Raw genomic sequence first — 21,978 nt, 5'->3', positions numbered from 1 at the left:
TTAGCTTAAATAAACCCAGTTAATTATCAAAGGTCATAAATGGAAGCAGTTATGAGCATTTTTTTAATTAACTAATGAGTTGGTATTTAACTGCCAGTTGTGTTTTGGTCCAGTTATTGATTCCTCCAAGTCGAAATATCAAAGTCAAACAATTGCACTGATGCAGATGGAAATGAAAGAAGCTTTTTGTGTTCTCCAGCTGGGAAATGCTCTCCTTGGGACCCTCCCAGCAATCCCACCCTGGGCATCGCTGGGCTCTGGCAGGCTGGGGAATGTGCCCAGGACCTCACCCGGTACCCACCCTAAAGCTGCCCTGACACGTCCCTGACGAGTGGCAGAGACCACAGTCACCAGTGAGGGGCTGCAGAAAGCTCTGGAACATTCCAGAGCCTCTGCTCTGTGGAAAACAGGTCGGATTTTCTGCCACTGAAGCAGAGAAGAGTTCATTACACCGAGACTTCATTACAGCATTGCTTTTCTGTTCCCCAAACCAGAAATTAGGCGTGGCTTTACTCACAGTAAAGCACATTTTTCACTTTTAAAAGCTGGCATCCCCCTAGCAGCTTTAATTGCTCCAAACACAATAGTTTGCTTTTGGACCAGCTGCAGAGTGATAAAATAAGGTGCCACTGTTAACAGAAAGTGGGATATTGGTGGCTTTAACTCTAGACCTGGTCCCAGGGATGGGCTGGTGCTGAGCTGATGCTGGGAGGGGGCTCCAGGGAGCTGGAAAAGGGCACGGGCCTTTGGAATGGGAATGGAATTGGGATGGAATGGGATGGGAATGGAATGGAATGGGATGGAATGGAATGGGATGGGATGGAATTGAATAGGAATGGAATGGGATGGAATGGAATGGAATGGAATGGAATGGAATGGAATGGAATGGGATGGAATGGAATGGAATGGGATGGGAGGGGATGGGATGGAATGGAATGGAATGGAATGGAATGGAATGGAATGGAATGGAATGGGATGGGATGGGAGGGGATGGGATGGAATGGAATGGAATGGGATGGGATGGAATGGGATGGAATGGAATGGAATGGAATGGAATGGAATGGAATGGAATGGGATGAGATGGAATGGAATGGGATGGAATGGAATGGGATGAGATGGAATGGAATGGAATGAGATGGAAAGGAAAAGAGCTGTGATGCCCGGGGCAGTGCCCGGGCTGCTCTGGCTCTGCTGGGAGCTGCTCCTGGCGTGGATGTCTCTGGGGCCATGGCTCTCCTCTTGTGGTACAGGCTGAGATCACTGCTGTGCCCTTTGCTGAGCTCTCCCTGCTCTCTGGGGGATGAAATCTGGGCTTTGCCATGGACAGTGCTCTGCTCCCTCGGTAATCCCTGCCCCAATTACTCGAGTTTCCTCCTCACAGGAGCCAGGGTTTGTTTCAGGAGCTCTGGGGAGGAGCAGTGTGAGCACAGCCAGGCTGCAGAGCTGCACATCCCCACTGGAATTCTGCAGGAATCTGCCCCCAGTTTGTTCCCTTTGCTGTGGCAAACAGGCTGAGGAATCGCTGCCTTCCTAGCCACGTACAAGGAGACTTGCTGGGCAAATAATTACAAGTAATTGGCCCCTGGTAAACTAAAAGTCAGGGTTTATTTACTTGCTTGTTTTTACCTGCTTGTATCCTCTAATAGCTCCTTGCAGCTCATATTTTTCCCAAGCCTTGGATGTCAGGAAGCTGCAGCTGTGGGTCCTGCCCTCCTGGAGCACGCCTGTAATTTCCAGTCCCGCTGTCCTCCCCTGCCTGGGAATTTACTGTTGTTTTGACAATTTTATGTGCAAACATATTTAAATCCCTCTGACCTCAGCCTCCTGAGCTGATTGAATTTTGCTCTAACTTTGGTCTGGCAATTTCCATTTCCATGTTTTTATGCAGAATGCCAGGGTTTCAGCTTGTGATAAAGCTGAGACAAAAATAGGTTTGGGTCCGTGCTGAATTTCTGTGTGTGAGCAGAGGGGCTCTCATTTCTCTCAGGGTACCTCATTCCCTCACTGTGTGCTTGGGTGGACATGGTGGTGTTTAACTTGGACTTTATGGTCTCAGAGGTCTCTTCCAGCCTTCGTGGCTGTGCAGTCTCTGGGGGCAGGGAGTGCCTCCCTCAGGTTTGCTCTGGTGGTTCCCTTCCTGTCCTGGCTTTCCCAGACGGGGCCTTTTTGCAGCCAATTCCTTTTGTTGCCTGTAATTTGCCTCCTTGTGCTCCCCTTTCATGGGATGTGTCCCATTCTGATAAGAGGTTCTCTCTGCCAGCTCTTTTCTGCCAGCCTGGGATCAGAAAGGAATTTCCAGATACAATCTCCGTGCCTTTGGTAAAAGGCAGCACTAAACGTCCTTGACATTTACCCTCACCTCCCTGGCCCAGCTGTCTGTAGTGCTTACATCCTCCAGAGGTTTCCCTTCCCAGGATTAGAGCTGCAGCTGCAAATCCCCGGGGTTTATTCTCCCTCTCCATTTAAAGCCTCTCAGCTGCTGCTTGTCTGGGTCATTTCCAGTGTTTGATCCAGCTCAGCACCCCCAACCAAAACTGATTTTAAGGAGAACAGCAGGCTTTACTTCTTCCCATGACAAGGTGCTGGGGAATGCTGCAGCAGAGCTGGGCTGCCACACCAGCACCTGCCAGAGCATTTCCCTTGTGCTCCAGGGCAGGTTTAGTGTGGATATGAAGGAAAATTCCTTCACTGAAGAGTTCGGGCCAGGAAGTCAGTCAGGAGCTTGGTGCATTTAGAGCTGGGCAGAAATCCCCAGTTCTCCAGGTTCGTTTGGCACCCAGGGCTGTTGTGCCAGTCTCCCTGTGCCCAGAACATTCCTCATTTTGTGTTTTTGAACCCAGCCTGACGCCAAGCTCTGCTTTAAGCCAGCGAGCTGGGTCTGGCTGTGCTCTGCCCATGGGAGGTGGCCCTGCAGGGCACCCGGGCCCCTGCACACGCAGCCCCAGCTCTGCCATGGGCACAGCAGCAGCTGCTGGGCACCCGCTGCTCCTCCAGAGCCCAAAGTTCAGCTCCAGGAGAGCCTCCCAGTGCAGCCACGGGAATGGCACAGAAACTCCTGGCTTCCCATTAGACTTGCAGAGATTCCTTCTCCACCCTTGGAAATGTGAGCAGTCCTGACACCGTGGGATGGGGGTCCCAGGAAAGTGCAGTGCAGATAGTGCCACTCTTGCCCACGCATCCCTGCCTCCCAGTGCTCCTGAGGAGTCATTAACAAATTTTAATTTGAATGAACCAGCCTAGCGTGCTCCTGCAGAACCAGCTGGTTTTGTTTTCCCTCTATAGACCTGAACATTTTCATGAATAAAGATTCGCAAAGAGTTTCAGAACTTGAAACTAGAAATAGATCCGTCTCTCCAATGCCTTGATCTAATAATGTGTTTAAAAATGAGATTTTTTTGCAAGAATAATACATGAAATCACTGCCCTCGCTTCCAGCCTCAGTGCTGGCAGGAATCTGTGACTTTATGCTACCTTAAGCACCTATAATTAAGTCTAGATCTGATGTTTCCCGGGGAGACACGATCCCAGCACAACCCCTGCTGGTTTGGGGAGGGTATTTGTTTTTTAATGAAATATTGTACTGACTGAGTGTGTTAATTTGCCTGATTGTTGGAAAGAATGGTGTTCATCTGCAGCAAGAGGAACTTCTCCTTTCCTACCAAGCCACAGTCACGAGGATTGACTTCTAAATTCCCGAGAAAAAATGCTGTTAACCTAAGGCAGCCAGAAAAATAACTTTTGTCATCATTGCACAACACATTTGAGCCAGTTTGAGGATTATCCGAGAGGAGCAGGCTGTAATTGCTCAGAACATGAAGGTCTGGGAGAAGTTAAGGAGAACTAAATCAAATTATTGTCACACTTTTAAAACAGTCATTGAAATACGAACTCAATGAAATCTTGATAGGTTTTTGCTTACTCTGAGTCTCTTGTTGGACCCCAATTCCTGTTTCTCCTGCTGAAGACAGGGTTGGTCTGTGCAGGGGCACAGCCTCCTTTCCCAGGGGAACATTTTGGGGTGGGAGCATTTGCTGTGCTGAGTTTCCCTTTTCCCTGGTGCTGTTTCCCTTTTCCCTGGTGCTGAGTTTCCCCTTTTCCTCATGCTGTTTCCCTTTTCCTCATGTTGAGTTTCCTTTTCCCCTCATGCGGAATTTTCCTTTTCCCTCATGCTGACTTTCCCTTTTCCTTCATGTTGAGTTTCCCTTTTCCCTTCATGTTGAGTTTCCCTTTTCCCTTCATTTTGAGTTTCCCTTTTCCTTGTGTTGAGTTTCCCTTTTTCCCTGTGCTGTTTCCCTTTTTCCCTGTGTTGTTTCCCTTTTTCCCTGTGTTGTTTCCCTTTTTCCTCATGTTGAGTTTCCCTTTTCCCTGTGCTGAGTTTCCCTTTTTCCCTGTGCTGAGTTTCCCTTTTCCTTGTGTTGAGTTTCCCTTTTTCCCTGTGCTGTTTCCCTTTTTCCCTGTGTTGTTTCCCTTTTTCCCTGTGCTGAGTTTCCCTTTTTCCCTGTGTTGTTTCCCTTTTTCCTCATGCTGAGTTTCCCTTTTTCCCCGTGCTGAGTGATGTGGGATATCAGGGACAGACCCATCTGTCCACAGCACTTCCACTGCTCCTGCCCCTGCACTGGGGTGGGAAACCTGGAACCCTTTTCATGCTGAAGGAGTCACCAACTTCATGGATTTTAATGCCAATTAAAAGTGTAACACAGCTCAAATTCCATTTCACTTTTAAAACGTGCTTTGGGTTCATCAGCACCCACGGTGTGTTTGTCAAGGTGTTGAATAATTGGCTTTAAGGTTGGAAACATTCATCTGCATTAGCACAAGTTTAGCAGTTGGCTAAAGAAACTTCATAACTTTTTATTTGGGGAAATATTTGTCTGCTATTTCTCTTGGACTCGTGTTTGCACAGTATTAACCTGAAAAGCAATTTTAGGTGGAAAAAACCACCCCTCAAAATTGGCCAGGAGCTGGTGTGTGCTCAGCCATTCCCTGCACATCCCTGCTTGTCAACTCGCTCCCATTTTTTTTCATTAGTTTCTTGTTATAGTCAAGATATGGTCAATGATCTTTTGAGCTTGGTAATTTTGTTAAACCTTTTTTATGAGCAGTATTGAATTGCTGCATTGAGATGGGAGCTTGCTTCCGTGCAAGATTAATTGGGACCGGTATTTCATTTTGCATAGCGCTATTCAAAGCTAATAAAAAGGCCCAGAATAATGAATTCTAAAGTCAAATTATAATGAAAAGCCACAGGTGATTGTTTCATTAGGCTGGATGCAGGAGAACTGTGTCTTCTCTTAACTTTGCCTGTTTGTATTGGTTGCCCTGGGGGAAGTAAACAACTTCCAAATGGGTTTGATGTTTCTGAGAAATGTTCTCTTCTGGAAAGACTTCAATAATTAAAAAGATATGCCTTCTTAAAAGTTCAATGAAGCACAAACCTATTGCCTTAAAACATTCTTTGTTCAAAATTGTTACCTTGACTGATATTCATGGGAGGAAATTGCCTCCAGTGGAGTGAGCACAGCCCTTCCCTTAGCCAGGTGTCAGTGCCCCCCTGGAGGAAGCTTTGGAGCTGGAGAACCCAGGGGCAGCAGGCCTGGCCCGCTGGGAGTGTGGTGGTGCTGATGGTGTGCACAGAATGAGGGTAAGAGCAGTGCTGGGTGCAGCTCCAGCACAGGGCTCTGTCCCAGCCCCACTCCAGGTTCAACTGTGCTGTCTCTTGCATGACTGTTTGCTGTCTCATTCTGTACTTGTCTTCCATGTGTGATTAACACCCAAATGTTCTCTTTTTTTTTTTTTTTTTTTTTTTTCCTTTTCCCTTTTTGTAGAAATTATTGAGCCTACTACCTCTAGTCGTGTCTCAAGCCCAGGTCAGTATCCCCCGAGGAGGGTCGGTGCCTGCAGGGCTCATTGCCATCCGTGCCCGGGGCTGGCCCGGCCTGCTGTGTTGTGGTAGTGCTGGGCTGTCCCTGTCGTTGTGCTTCCATTGGTGTGTCTGCCCTGCAGCCTTTGTGTCTTGTCCTCTTTCTCCCCGTTCGGAGCAGCCTCTCCCCACGCCTGTCCCTGCCATGGTGTGTCCTGGTGGGGCTGTGCAGGGCACTGCTCCCTGTGGGCAGTTCCCTGCTCTGGAACCACCTCGCCCCCTGAGCCCTCGCTGGTGTTGTGGCCAATGTGGATGTTGGTTTGAGGATGTGCAGATTTCTCACTGTCTCGTCTCTGGCTGACCGTGGCACGGAGCCAGGAGCTGTTGGGAGGTGTTTTCACTGCCAGGGCCAGGAGGGGATGGTGGGAGCTGGACCCTCTGCGTGTGCCTGGAGGGTGTTCACAGCTCACGAGTGCTCCTGCTGCATCCCTGTTCTCTCCTGTTGCTGCAGGACACCCTCAGGGGAGCTGGTCACAGAATCCTGGGATGGTTTGGGTTGGGAGGGACCTCAGAGCCCCCCCGTGCCAGCCCTGCCATGGCAGGGACACCTTCCACTGTCCCAGGGTATCCCAGGGTGTCCCAGTGTCCAGCCTGGCCTTGGGCACTGCCAGGGATCCAGGGGCAGCCACAGCTGCTCTGGGCACCTGTGCCAGGGCCTGCCCACCCTGCCAGGAACAATTCCTTCCCAATATCCCATCTGCAAGACAAAAACAAGCAGAATTTTCCTCTGGCAAAACCTTCACCAGATGTGCGCTTTTATTTCCTAACTGAGATTAAAAGATTGGGAGGACTGTGCCAGAAAGCCACAGAAGTGAGGTGATTAAACCAAGTGAGGCAGGTTTAACCAAGGGCTGCAGAAGGGACAGCAGGCACAGGTGATTCCAGCACCCTTAGACCTACAGGAGCAGCAAGACAAGTGTTTAAATCTGCAGAGCTTTAATTGAAGAGCTTAGGGAGGGCGAGCTCTGGTGTCGCTTGAGGGGCAGAGGTGCTGCCTCCCTGCCTTCGCAGGCCCCAGGGAGCTTCCCAAAGCTCTCCATCCCCTCTAGGGCAGAGACTGTGCCCTGCCTCCATCTCCTCTAGGGCAGAGATTGTCCTGTGGCTGCAGCCAGAGCTGCAGCACAACCTCTGCACATCATCTCCATCCAAATCCACGGCATGGAAGGGGGGACTGGGCTGCAAAAAGCTGATAGTGCCTGCAATAAAAGTCCCTGTCCTTGGGATTTTCCACAGTTGCTTTGCACTACCAAGCAGCTGGAAATAAGCTGGGGAATTATTTGTTGAGCCAAGAGAGGCTGAGAAGAAGGAAGGGGCTGCCGCTGTGTCGGCCGTGCAAAGTGGCGATAGGAGAGCCCCACTCTGGTGGTGTTCAACTCTGGGGTTTGTAATTCCTGAAAAAGGGCCCTCAGCCTGATCCTGTTCCAGCTCTGTCCAGGGAAGGAGGGATAATGCCAGCTGGTTGCAGCTGGAATGGGCTCCAGTAACATTTCTGGCTTTGATCTCCGTAAGGGAGTGCTCCAACAGAGTCACAGTCGTTCCTCACTTTCAAAAACTGCTGTTCAAGTAGCACAGCTTTGAGAAGTGTTTGAATTCTTGTCTGCAGAAATTTGCACCAAATGAGCAAAATTATGTGTATTTTTGGGAGCAGCATGGAGATGGGGGAGTGGAAAGGAATAGAGTCCTTTAACAATGATCCCTCTTAATTCTGAAAGCACAGTGCTAAATAGAGAGGGCCTTTTGCAAAATGAAATTGAGAATATGAAAACCTCTGAACACAACAGTGGAAAAATTTAGGAATCATTAAAGTTGCAGTAGTTATGAACTACATGAGCAAATCCAACTTTAAATTACCAAGGAAAGCACTGAGCTCAGTTTGCAGTTGAAAACCAACATCTGTTCTGCTGAAAGACAACAGAAAAGGGGAGGAGGGTTTAAAGACACTTCTCAAAATGGTTGCAAATTTATTATTGAGTCTTTCCTCCTGGAAATCAGCCCTGGTAGCAGCAGTGACATTGCAATGAACTGTTCTGTTTGCCTTCCATAATTAAATAACACCGTGATAGTCCCTCTACTTGGCTAATTTTAGCCTGGTAAATAGCTGGAAAATGCCAGCACTATTGTAACCAAGTTATTCAGCTGCAGAGGCAATGAAAACCTTCCCAGAGTGCTGGGAACTGAGCCCCTCGTGTGCTGCAGCACCAGCAGTGAAGGCAGCAGGTTGGGCTGGGAGATGGTGGCAGAAAACCTGGGTTATCTGTCCACAGCTGCTTATGACTGTAAAATCAGGTTTGTCATAAATCACAGAATGGTTTGGGCTGGAAGGGGCCTTAAAATCATCTCGTTCCACCCCCTGCCACGAGCAGGGCCAGGGTTTCTGGCTTTGCTCACATCCTGCAGGGAGGTTTGGCCAGGAGTGCTCTGGCTCTGCCTGCCCTGCTTCCCTGGTGCAGGAATACCAACCATGGAAAAGCTGTGGCAGCTCATTTCAGCCTCGTGTCTCACATCAGCCAGAAACCAGAGCATCGGCCTCCTTCCTGCTCAATCAAGGCTGTGCAGCTAATTAGCTAATTACCACCATCCTTCACCGCTTCAGGGGCTGTGCTCCCTGGAGCAGGTCCTGCTGCTGGAGGACACAGACCCTTGGTGGGGTTCAGTGCTGGGCCAGAGGCTGTGAGAGCACCCCAAGGGCGGCAGTCTGTGCCTGCAGGGGGACAGCTGGGGCCAGGGCTCCCCAGAAATGCAGGAAAATCCTGGCAGGGTGGTCGGCGTCCCATCAGCACCGCCTGAGTCCCAGGGCCCTCCTCCCGCACCAGCCTTGGAAGGGACTCTCTGCAGGGAGTGAGGAATCTGCAGCAACCCTGCAGAACTTTCTGCACCCCCCCCAGTTCCCAACAGGGGACAAAGCATTTAAGACATTTTTAATTCATGCAAAGCAGCGCCGTGTTCGAGAGCCCCGGTGACACATTTGTGCATTTCCCTGCTGGAGCCCCTTTCCGCACATTTGGGGATTTGCTCTCCTAATTTGAAGCGACAGTGCTTCAAGCATGTAGAATTAGCTGCAGAAAGTTACAAAATTGGGGCCACGGTTGGTATCTGTGTTGTCAGCCAGCGCCAGGAGCTGGAGCTCCTTACAAATCTCTCCTCCTTCAGCATAATTAGTTCACAGGTGGTGTCTTGGAAAGCCTTTGAAGATGTTGCTGAATTCTTAACGCTGACTAAACAAGTAACTGTGACAGGTCAGAGAGAATAATTGAGGAATCTTCTTTAATTAATGATTTCACATCTTATGAGGCACTTTTATAAAAATTGGAGTGGGAGAGAGAAGGACCTTAAGTTATTTAATTTTCTCAGGAACAAAAGCGTGTGTTTAAATGAGCACTTGGGCAGGTTGGACAACTCCTTGAACCCCAGTTGCTTCTCCCCACTCTGCCTTTCTGCATATCTAACACATTTAATATGCCAGGATATCAAATAATTCCTCATTTCAAGCAGGCTCTGTTTGTTCCGTGGGAAACCTGCCAACCCCTCCAGTTTTTCTCCTCTTTATGCAGTCTCAAATCCCATTTAAATCAATCGGTGATTTTGTGTAAGGAGAATCTGCAGGGCTGGACTCTGGATTTGGGATTCACAGCGCTCTGTGTTGCCATTGGTTGTGTCTGTTGGTGAGGAAAGCGCCGTGCTCCTGCAGCTGGGGGCTCTGCATGGCAGCAGGAGATGCTGGTGCAGCACCCCTGGGGCAGGGGCAAGAGGCAGGGCCAGCTGGGCTTCACTGCCAAAGCTGCTCTTCCTTCTCCCCACTCCTGCAATTCCTTCCGAACTCTAAAGGGCTCTGAAAAGGTGATCCACGTTTCGGGTAGCAGGTCATGGATCATGGCAAACTTAACTTCTAAATCCTGCCAGGAGCAGGTGTGTGTTTGTTCTTAGAGCTTCTGATGCTTGGTGGCTGCTTTGTTGCCCCCCAAATCCCCTGCCTGAGATCCCATCTCCATCAGCTGATGAGAATCCCCCTCAGCACCCAGTCCCACAACACCAGGGGTCCTTCTGTCCCAGTAACAGACCCAGGACAGGTACAGGGCTACCAGGCCTTGCCATGAGTAGATTGGCATCAACAGGGTGAATGTCTCCAAAATATCAATATATTAAACCTCCTTGTTAGTCAGCTGACAGCTCTGTGCTCAGAGCACATCGTGGGCAGTGCTGCTGCATCCCAGAGCCCAGGCAGGTGTGAAATTCCAGCATGGCTCCAGGAAAAGCTGGAATGTCTGCATGCAGCCAGCTCCACACACCTGCACCGGTAATTCTGGGTTTCTGTGGGAACCCATGGCCCAGCCACACTGGGAATTATATCCTGGGGGAAATAGCTGCCTTCCAGTGCTGCAGTCACCTGCTGCTTCAAACAGGTGAACTCTGTGCTTGTAAATCTTCCCGGGAAGGCACATCCTCCCAGCGAATGTGTGGAATTAGGTAAACATTCCTGTTTAAGCTGAACGAGTGTCTCAGGCTGTGCTCAGTGACATTCAGCGTGCTCAGAGCCTGCATCATCATTCCAGCAGAATGTTTGAACACACTAAATCATATTATTCACTGCTTGCTGAAGAGATGCATTATTTAATATCAAGAGAGCTGCTTTCTATCAGCTGAAAAATAGGACTAGAACTAGGTCGTTTTTAGTCCATTGATTCCCACTCTCTAAGCCGGCATGTAAAATACAAGAATGTTTTTTTCCTGATACTGTATTGCCTACAAGCCTTCTGTCAGCGGGGATTTCAATATTAATGAGTTTTCCCACTAATATGAGAAGCCCACTTAGGAGAAGAAGCTGCCGTGAGAATCCTGAATATTTTACAATATCACACATCGATCAGTTGGCTGGAGTTTCACATCTTAACCAAGGAGTGCCTGTGAGAGATGCCAGGGAGGCAGAGCAGGGCCAGGTGTGAAACGGCTCCTGGAGGCTGTGAGGGGGGTGTGGAGGCTGGGGAGATGCTCAGCCTCCTGCTGCTGCTTTCTCCCACCCGTGCGTTCCCAGGGCTGGGGGCGAGCCAGGAGGTTCCTCCCATCTCTGAGGGAGGGATCAGTGTCCTCGGTGCTGGGTGTGTGTCAGGGTCCAGATCAATTCCTGCTTTTGGCAGGTGTGTGTAGGAACTCCAGTGTGGGAGCCTGGGGAACACGGGGAGGGCTCTTCCCAGTGCAGCTCTAATTTCCTGCAGTTACTGGGGTTTAAACATGGATATTCACAGAATCAGATAATATCCTGAGCTGGAGGGACCCAAGGGTCATGGATCCAGCCCCTGGCCCTGCACAGACCCCCCAAATCCCACCCCGAGCATCCCTGGATGTCCAAACCCTCCTGGAGCTGCTCTGCCAGCCTCGGGGCTGTGCCCATTCCCTGGGGATCTGGGCAGTGCCAGCACCCTCTGGGGATGAGCCTGTCCCAAAACCCACCCCAAAGCGCCCTGGCCCAGCTGCAGCTGTTCCCCTGTTCTTTACACAACCTATTTACACCTTCCCCGAGGCTGAGACAAGCCCCAGCTCCGCCTGAGAGAAGACAAGCAGGAGATTCCAGCATGTGATTCAGCAGCAGGAAGAGAGCAGTCCGTGTTTTTATTTATCACAGAAGGATATGTTTTAAGTGAAGGTTTGATCAGCCAGAACTGGCTGACTACGGGAATTGTACAGGAATAAATATGCATACATCCATCTCGATGAGATGGGTGCCCATGTGCAGGGATTTAAAATGCACATGGAGCTGTGGATCCAGAACCTCAGGGAGGGCCCAGCTCCGTGTGGAACTCGGAGGAGCCTCCAGCTACAGCTGGCAGGGAAGGATCTGACAAACTTGGGCTGTTGAGGGAGGGAAGGCTTGGGGGATTAGGGGACTTGTCAGAAAAAGCCTGTTTGAAAACTCCATGAATATGTCAGTTTTAAAGAAATTCAAATAAAGGCCTGTTGAGTTTTGAGTGGGAAAAAAAATAGGTTGGCTTCCTTCCAGGCTCCCCATCTCATTCCAGGCAACACTTCTTCTTTTTTTGTCTTTTCCCTGTCTGAATTTCGCACCAAATGGAAATTTCAGTTCCATGCCAGCTGCATTTAGAGTATCTGTGCAACATGGACATTTTGATGGAGTTGCCAACAATATTTCCAGCCAGGATGGAAAACAACATCCCAGGATGACACAGGATCAGGCATTTCCTCACTCTGAACCCGGTGTTTCAAAGCTGCATTTTTTCCTTCCCCTCTCTACAATTGCAAAGCCCAGCCTGCTGAGGTGGATTTTAAGCTGGGCTTTGTCCTCATTTAAACTTTCCAGATGTGCCCTTAACGTGTCACCAGGCAACCCTGAAAGGCTGAGTGTGGGCTCTTCCAGGAGGCTCTCTGGGTTAAAGAAAGCAGCACCAGCATCTGTGGGATTTGTATTGTGGCTGAGCCAGGCCTGCATCCTTCCAGAGCAGGGTGGGAACAGGTTCAAGCAGCAGCTCTGAACAATTAAATAAACACTCTTTTATCACTGGCACCTGCTCCTGTTCATGGTGCTCAGGAAGCCCAGATTTTAACCGAGCCTCTAAATCCACAGAACAATGTGGAGCCATCTGATTAAAATTTTAAAGATGCTTTTCATTAAGATGGAAGCTGTGCAAAAACATTTTCCCGTTTCCAGCTGCTGAGTCAGGCAGCTCCACGAGAAAGAGCTGCTGGATGAGGCAGTGGAGCTGAGCTCAGGGGGTGGGTGGCAGCCTGCTCCACACTGGGCCAGGTCCTGGGTGGCACTGGGCGGCACTGGGTGGCACTGGGTGGCTCTGGGTGGCACTGGGTGGCACTGGGCGGCACTGGGTGGCACTGGGTGGCTCTGGGTGGCACTGGGCGGCACTGGGTGGCACTGGGTGGCTCTGGGAGGCTCTGGGTGGCACTGGGTGGCTCTGGGTGGCACTGGGTGGCCCTGGGTGGCTCTGGGTGGCACTGGCGGGCACTGGGTGGCACTGGGCGGCACTGGGTGGCACTGGGTGGCTCTGGGTGGCTCTGGGTGGCACTGGGCGGCACTGGGCGGCACTGGGTGGCACTGGGTGGCACTGGGCGGCACTGGGCAGCACTGGGTGGCACTGGGTGGCTCTGGGTGGCTCTGGGTGGCTCTTGGTGGCCCTGGGTGGCTCTGGGTGGCACTGGGTGGCTCTGGGTGGCACTGGGCGGCACTGGGCGGCACTGGGCGGCACTGGGTGGCTCTGGGTGGCACTGGCTGGCACTGGGTGGCTCTGGGCGGCACTGGGTGGCTCTGGGTGGCACTGGGTGGCACTGGGCGGCACTGGGCAGCACTGGGTGGCACTGGGTGGCTCTGGGTGGCACTGGGTGGCACTGGGTGGCTCTGGGTGGCACTGGGTGGCTCTGGGTGGCTCTGGGCGGCACTGGGTGGCTCTGGGTGGCACTGGGTGGCACTGGGTGGCTCTGGGTGGCACTGGGTGGCACTGGGAGGCTCTGGGTGGCACTGGGTGGCTCTGGGTGGTTCTGGGCGGCACTGGGCGGCACTGGGCGGCACTGGGTGGCTCTGGGTGGCTCTGGGCGGCACTGGGTGGCACTGGGTGGCACTGGGTGGCTCTGGGTGGCACTGGGTGGCACTGGGCGGCACTGGGTGGCACTGGGTGGCACTGGGTGGCACTGGGCGGCACTGGGTGGCTCTGGGTGGCACTGGGCGGCACTGGGTGGCTCTGGGTGGCACTGGGTGGCACTGGGCGGCACTGGGCAGCACTGGGCGGCACTGGGTGGCTCTGGGAGGCTCTGGGTGGCACTGGGTGGCACTGGGCGGCACTGGGCGGCACTGGGCGGCACTGGGTGGCACTGGGTGGCTCTGGGTGGCACTGGGCGGCACTGGGTGGCTCTGGGTGGCACTGGGCGGCACTGGGTGGCTCTGGGTGGCACTGGGTGGCATTGGGTGGCTCTGGGTGGCACTGGGTGGCACTGGGCGGCACTGGGCAGCACTGGGTGGCACTGGGCGGCACTGGGTGGCACTGGTTGGTTCTGGGTGGCTCTGGGTGGCTCTGGGTCAGCCAGCAGCACCTGCCACTGCACACTCAGGGCTGCAATGATTGACCTTGGCCCCTCTTGTGCCCCTCAGGTGCAGGCCCATGGCCCAGCTCTGTGCTCCTCGGCCCATCCTGCCCCAGATGCTGCCTGCCTGTGCAGTGAGCGTTGTCACTCGCCCTTCCTCTGTCCCTGGTGGCTCTGCAGTGGCTGTCCCCAGCTCAGCCTCCCTGCTCAGAGCCACCCAGAGGGAGCTCTCTGCAAAGCCAGGCAGCTCAGAGATCAGCTGGCTTTGGGAAGCTCAGCAGGAGCAAACAGGGTGTGGATTTTCCAGAGGGAAAACAGGGAGAGATGTGAATAACCCAGAGCAGAGAGCTCTGCTCAGAGAGACCCTGCAGGAACGAGCAGTGCCTGCCTGTAAGGATCCCAACCCTGCTCTGCCCTGCCCTCCCATGCTGCACAGCCCCAGTCAGAGCCCAATTTCCCCAGAATCACAGAATATCCTGAGCTGGGAGGGACCCACAGGACCAGCCCAGCTGCCAGCAGGAGGAGCAGAAGTGTTTGACAGAGGTGGAATCCCACCCTGCTCAATGCCATCACTGTCTAATTCCCAGGCAGGTGCTGGCCAAACCTGAAGGATTTTAGTGCTTAGGGGTTATGCATGGTACAAACTAGGACAGAAAGTTTGGGTTTGGGGCAGAATGTGTCTTCCTGCACGTGTCTCCAAGGCTATCAGAGCCAGTTTGAAGGCATCCATCTCTGTCCCAAAAGCACCAAGGTACTGCACTAATTGACAGAGATTTTCATAGGCATGGCTCTTAGCAGAACCTGCACGCCTAAAGCTCCCAGCCAGCTTTGAAAAATCTCAGCTGTTGGGGTTTTTTCCCTCTCTTCTGTGTAATAACATATGCAAAGCTGAGCCATAATGTCTCCAAAATCCTCAGGATTAAGCTGAAAAGCGAGTGGGGAAGGCTGGGGCATGAAAAGCTTCCTGATGCCAAATCCTGCAGCAGCAGGAAAAGCTGCAGAGCAGCACAGGCAGGAAGGGTGAGGGGCTCTGGAAAGGGACCCCCTGCAGAAATCCCAACCCCAAATGGCTCTGGGAGCGGGGGGATCATCGCCTCTCCCCCACAGGCAGCTGCAAGAGCTCAGAGTCCTCCCAATGGCAAATCAGCTCCTGCTGCAATCCCAAATAACTCATCCCAGGGAGCAGGGATTGGAGGCAAATGGAACAACAGAATCACAGACTGGCCTGGGTTGGGAGGGACCTTAAATAAATCCCACCCAGAGCCCCACTGGCCATGGCAGGGACACCTTCCCCTGTCCCAGTGTCCAGCCTGGCCTGGGACATTCCAGGGATCCAGGGGCAGCCCCAGCTGCTCTGGGCACCCTGTGCCAGGGCTGCCCATTCTAACAAAAGGATCCCTCAGCAGGGTCAGTGCTGGGAGATGGATCCCTAACAGGGAGGCACAGCTGCGGGTGGCAAAGGCTGTGTTCAGAGTGACACATCACTAAATCACTGCATTCAAAGGTGCAGGGACTGAACCCCGTGTGCCCCACAGCTCTGGAGGGTCAGCTGGGAGGAGGAGGAGGCAGGGAATGATGGCTCCCAGCCCAGCACCTGGGCATTCTGGCATCCCTGAGCACCTGAGCATCCCTGAGCACCTTGGCACTCTGGGCATCCCTGAGCACCTGGGCACTCTGGGCATCCCTGAGCACCTGGGCATTCTGGCATTCCTGAGCACCTGGGCACTCTGGGCATCCCTGAGCACCTGGGCACTGCCATCCCTGAGCACCTGGGCACTCTGGGCATCCCTGAGCACCTGAGCACTGCCATTCCTGAGCACCTGGGCATTCTGGCATTCCTGAGCACCTGGGCACTGCCATCCCTGAGCACCTGAGCATCCCTGAGCACCTGGGCACTTTGGGCATCCCTGAGCACCTTGGCATTCTGGGTATCCCTGAGCACCTGGGCACTCTGGGCATCCCTGAGTACCTGGGCACTCTGGGCATCCCTGAACACCTGGGCACTGCCATCCCTGAGCACCTGGGCACTCTGGCATTCCTGCCATGAGGAGAGCCCAGTGCTGGCTGCAGCCCAGCCTGGCTTGGGGAAGATCTCAATCAAGTTGCAAAGGAGCAATAATTTTGCTGGGGCAGTGTTTGAACACTGTGGGGCCCCATGAATAGTTAATGTCACGTCGAGGGCTGCAGACAAACGCTGCTGGCTCTGGAGAGCCAATAGCTCAGGCTGCTGTGAGTGATGTTTGTTCCCTGCACACACAGCCCCGTGGAAATTGCAACCATCCCTCACGAGGGGCTCGCTGCAGCCCAGGAGGGGCGGCTCTGCCTGGCTGCTGCTCTGGGAAGTGCCAGGGCAGCCTGCTGTGCCCTCCCTGCTGCTGGGCACACGCAGATGCCTCTGGGGAGTCCAGGTGGATCCCTGTGCGGAGGGCACTCTCCCCGTGCCCCTCAGTTTGTGCCCCTTGCCAAGGACAGGGCAGCCCTGGGAGCTGGCACAGCTCTCAGCCCCTCCATCCCAAATCCAGGGGGTTGGAAAAGCCCCCCAGAGTCCAGTCCCTGAGCCATCCCCACCCTGTCCCCACCCAGGGCTCTGAGTGCCACCTCCAGGTGCCACCTCCAGGGATGGGCACCCCAGCCCTCCCTGGGCAGTTCCAATCCCTGACCCCTTTTCCACGGGGAGGTTCCATCCCCACCCTGTGCCCAGCCCAGAGCTCTGAGTGCCACTGATAGTGGAGCCCTGGAAAATGTGAAAGATAGACTTTGAAAATGCGGGGCTTTGTGTTTTCTCAGATCACTGCACCTGCGTAAGCAGTATGATAAATGATATAATTGTTAGATGTGATGATTGTTTAGTAACTAAATATAATTATTGTATAATCATAAGAAGAATCATGAGAACTGTGTTAGAAATGTAAGGGGGAACCATGAGAAGCCAGGCTTGACTGAAATCTGTGTATACAATAGAACAATATAACTTTAGTAATTAACATGGAAGTTATATAACGATAGAATATAAAACCACAATCATCTCGAATGTATGGTGGGAGTCAGATTTGAGTTGAGTGCTCCTGACACCCAGAGCTCTTCATAAAAGCACCTGCATCTAATCACTTATGTCATCATGTGTCTCTGAACACTAACACCACCTCCAGGGACTCCCTGGGTACCTCCAGGGTGGGCACTCCAGCCCTCCCTGGGCAGTTCCAGTGCCTAAGCCCCTTTCCATGGGGGAATTCCTGCTGGTGTGTCACCGTGTTCACAGGGGAATGAGGGAAGAGATGAGGATCTGACTCCATGGTTCACAAGGCTGATTTATTATTTTATTATATATTTTATATATATATATATATATATATATATATTTATTATATATATTATTATATATATTATTATATATATTATTATATTATATTATTATATTATAATATAATATTATAATATAATATATATTATATTATTATATTATTTATATATATATAAAATATATATATATTATATATATATATATTACATTAAAACTATACTAAAAGAGTAGAAGAAAGGATTCCATCAGAAGGCTGGCTAAGAATAGAATAGGAAAGAGTGATAACAAAGGCTTGTGGCTTGGACTCTCTGTCCAAGCCAGCTGGGCTGTGATTTGCCATTAATTAGAAACAACCCCATGAGCCCAATCCCAGACCCACCTGTTGCATCCCACAGCAGCAGATAACCATTGTTTGCATGTTGTTCCTGAGGCCTCTCAGCTTCTCAGGAGGGAAATTCCTAAGGAAAGGCTTTTCCATAGAAATGTCTGTGACACTGGTGCCCACCCTGAGCTCCCCTGAGGCTGTTAGGATGCAAGGAGCCACTGTAACCTCTGCAACCAGCAAACAGTTGGACTTGGTTGTTTATTTCACCCACCACCTTCTTCTAATCAAAACACTACTGATGATTAATCCTTTGGCCATATGGGCACAGTTTGGGGATAAATTTCCATGGGTTATGGGGTTTTTAATATTCCTGTAAAAAGAGAGGAATACATGCACTGTGCAGAAATGTGACCAAGAGGAACCCACCAGAAATGCTTAAGAAAATCAACAGAAATCTGAATAAACGCTACATCTTAGAAATCATCTGCCAGGCACCTCAGTGGAAGATTTGCTGAAAGGCTACCAGCACTTCCAGCCAAAAACTTCCCTCCTCATACACCCAAAAAGGGAGAGAAACCATGTTCCAACCTGCTTAGCTCCACATCCTTTGTCAAGAGCACAAGAATGATGTGGAAACCGTGCAGAAACTGGAAAGCTCAGGGTAAAAAATTATCATTCACGCTGCTGTATGACATTGCCTCAACACAGCAGAACCAACAAAGTCTTCCTGATATATGAGAACTATCAGAGATTGCCACTGAACACGGAGATTTAATGTGCTGCTTAATTCAAGAGCTTATTTACAATGTCACACGTCACTTGGAGAAAAATGGCTCTGACAACCAATCATTTAAAATATAGGAAGAATGTTTTACAAAAGGTCAGAAGTACAAATATTTTACATATTAACTACTAATAAATTCATTTCCTCTCAAAGTTAGGAGGATCAGCAAATGTCTCCAAAGCCATTTGCAGTATTTCAGCACAAGGCCCAACCTCTAATTACCAATGTAAGTTGTAAATAATTGTCAAGCATGCAGATGAGCCAAAAATTCTCTCAAATTAAAGTAATTAGCTCCCAAGTCAAATTTTTCTGTCACATTAAAACGCTTTTCCTTGTCTCCAGTGTGACACTTACAAATGAGAGCCACATTGTCAGGAAAGCAGTTATTGTAGGCTGCCAGAATGATGCCTGAGGAACCTGAGCTCCCCAGCAGTCCTGGTTTCCCCTCCTTCCTGTGCTGCTCACCCCACGTGGGATAGATTACCCAGCAATTTATCCAGCTGGATCCCTGGCAGGTGGCTCCAGAGCTGCCCCATCCCTGGGCCTGGGACTATCCCTGGTGGAGAGCCTCAGTGCTTGGCTCTTCCTGCTCCTCCTTCCCTGAGGAACCTTCCAGAGCTCCTGGGCTGGGACACAGCGATGGGAGAATGGGAACGGGGATGGGGATGGGGACAGGAATGGGAACAGGGATGGGAATGGGAATAGGAAAAGGAATGGGGATGGGGATGGAAATGGGAATGGGAATGGGAATAGGGCTGGGGATGAGCAGCTTCCTCAGCCCAGTGCTTTCTCTGGCACTTTCATGGTTTATTCTCAATGCCCTCTCAACCAAAGCTGTGTGTGCCCCGTCCAGAGGAGGATCCTGATCTGTTCTCCTGTTTAGTTTTGGATTCCCAGGCAGGACTCAGAGTCAGGCTTGGTTTCCATTTAACTTCAGGCTAAACAAGGTTGGGTTTGCTGCAGATGAACCCAAAATCAGGGCAGATGTTGGGGAGGATGGAGTCCCAGCCTTGAGCACGCCCCATCCCAAGCCAGCTGTGACCAGAGGGTGCACAGAGCCCTGGAATAACACAGGACTGGCCTGCTCCCTTCCAGTGGCTGCTCCCCTTTACAGCTGCTGCTATTCCACTTCCTCCAGACCAGCCAGCAGGGTTTAGACTCAGAAATGCAAGCTGGATGTGTGGTTTGCTTCGCCCTGGGTGTGCCAAGAGCAGTAAATCTGCAGGATGCTTAAAGGGAGGGACAGGGTGAGCCTCACTCAGCATCTCAGCCATTAGGGAAAAGGAAAGGTTCACCCCAGAGGGTGCTGGCACTGCCCGGGCTCCCAGGGAATGGGCACACTCCCAACCCTGCCCCAGGAGTGTTTGGGCAGTGCAGGAAGGCCCAGGGGCCAGGATTTGGGACTGTGAGTGATGGGTGTGCTCCTGGTGCCCAGAGCCACCGAGCCCCTGCTCCCTTGGCTGATTTCTGCCCTCTCCTTTGCTGCTGGAAGGGGGTGAGGTGGGGATCCCCTTCAGCATGGGTCCAGCCCAGGGCTGGGGTGGATTCTGTCCAGGCCAGCTCCTCCTCAGGGCTGTTCCCATCTGTGAGAAATGCCAATCACTTGTTTGTAAAATTGTAAAAGTTTAATGGTAATAAAATGGTTATAAAGGTAGTAATACAATTAGAGTAATAATAATTTGGGCAATTTGGATTAGGACAATATGAGACAATAGAACCAAAGAGTTACAGACAGTCCGGGTACCTTTTCTGGGCAGCACGAGCCCGAAAAAGGCCCCACGTTAACAGAGGATTAACCCTTAAAAGCAACAGCCTGTTGCATATTCATACACCTCATCCATGATGCATAAATTCCATTCAAACACAGGATTCTGGCTGGGCAGTGTCAGCTGCTTCCTCTGAATCCTAACATTGCCTTCAAGGTGGGAAGAAGTTCATTTCTTCTGATAATGGGGCCATAAATTCTGTTTCTCTGAAGGATTCAGGTGTCCTGTGGCTGCTATTTCAGTGTAAGTCCTCTCTTTAAAAAAAGTATCCTACATAGCATAGTTTCTATTTGAACATTTTTTTATAACCCAAAACTATACTTACACTACTTAAGAGAATTAATACAGCATTACTTTCTAACACAGCACATATAATATTCATTTGAATATTTGCAAAAAAGCCAATCATGAAATAGGCATTTTTCACACATCTGTAACTCCAGAGCTCCCCAGGGATGTTCCATTTCCCCAACACCACTGCACTCCTCAGCCACACAAAGAAACGGGACACGGCTCCAGGATCAAGGATGATATATAAAGCCAAATTTCCTTCTGTTCCCTCACAGTAATTTCCCCCATAAATGCTTCTGGGGGCTGTGAAGTGTTCCTTGCAGCAGAGTGGGAGTCCATCAGGGCTGTGCTATTTCATCCTGCTCAGCTCTCCGTGCTTCATTCATCCCAGGCAGGCACCACAGGGACTCTGTTCCCTGCACTATTTCAGGGAAGGAGCTTCTCTTTGATACCACCAGCTTTGTCTCTGTCTGCATGAAACTCCACTGAAACACCCCTGAGCAGAGTGTGAAGGCTGAAAACGGGGGGTGTTTCACCAAAGCTTGTCCTGTGCTGTCACTGTCACCACTGCCCTGACCATGGGACACCCGGGCACATCCACAGCATCCTGCAATGCTTTGGGGTGGGCTATAGGGATCACCCAGTGCCACCCCTGCAGGATAAACACCTGCAGAATAAACCCCTGCAAAATAAACACCTGCAAAATAAACACCTGCAGAATAAACCCCTGAAAAATAAACACCTGCAGAATAAACACCTGCAGAATAAACACCTGCAGAATAGACACCTGCAAAATAAACCCCTGCAAAATAAACCCCTGCAAAATAAACACCTGCAGAATAAACACCTGCAGAATAAACACCTGCAGAATAAACCCCTGCAAAATAAACACCTGCAGAATAAACACCTGCAGAATAAACCCCTGCAGAATAAACACCTGCAAAATAAACACCTGCAGAATAAACCCCTGCAGAATAAATACCTGCAGAATAAACACCTGCAAAATAAACCCCTGCAGAATAAACACCTGTAGAATAGACACCTGCAAAATAAACCCCTGCAGAATAAACACCTGCAGAATAGACACCTGCAAAATAAACCCCTGCAAAATAAACCCCTGCAGAATAAACACCTGCAGAATAGACACCTGCAAAATAAACACCTGCAGAATAGACACCTGCAGAATAAACCTCCCACTGTCCCAGGTGGTCCAGGCCCCAGTGTCCAGCCTGGCCTTGGGCACTGCCAGGGATCCAGGGGCAGCCCCAGCTGCTCTGGGAATTCCATCCCAGCCTGTCCCAGGGAACAATTCCCAATTCCCAATGTCCCATCCATCCCTGCCCTCTGGCACTGGGAGCCATTCCCTGTGTCCTGTCCCTCCATCCCCTGTCCCCAGTCCCTCTGCAGCTCTCCTGGAGCCCCTTCAGGCCCTGCCAGGGGCTCTGAGCTCTCTCTGGATCCTTCTCCTCTCCGTGACTGAGCAGGACCCACAGCAGGACCCACGGCAGGACCCACAGAGGGATCAGGAACTGCAGGGATTTTGAGTGAGGAACC

At 51.2% G+C, this 21,978-nt stretch overlaps 1 protein-coding gene across 3 annotated transcripts in view; it reads left to right on the top strand.

The window, feature by feature from the left end:
* Positions 1-21,978, top strand: part of NEGR1 (neuronal growth regulator 1) — a 193,621-nt gene that overhangs the window by 155,308 nt on the left and 16,335 nt on the right. The window contains exon 7 of one of the 3 annotated variants that reach the window (XM_071436992.1): positions 5,826-5,867. The exons of the other annotated variants lie outside the window; for them this stretch is intronic. Coding sequence (XP_071293093.1) covers positions 5,826-5,867 — 42 coding nt within the window. The remainder of the gene's footprint in view (positions 1-5,825; positions 5,868-21,978) is intronic. 3 annotated transcript variants of the gene reach the window in all.

This window comes from Agelaius tricolor, unplaced genomic scaffold (genome assembly GCF_023055355.1).
Source record: "Agelaius tricolor isolate 1412-34295 unplaced genomic scaffold, bAgeTri1.0.p SCAF_11, whole genome shotgun sequence".
Taxonomy (NCBI): Eukaryota; Metazoa; Chordata; class Aves; order Passeriformes; family Icteridae; genus Agelaius; species Agelaius tricolor.
The sequence above is the reverse complement of the archived record's forward strand: the minus strand, read 5'-3'. Positions and strand labels throughout refer to the sequence as shown.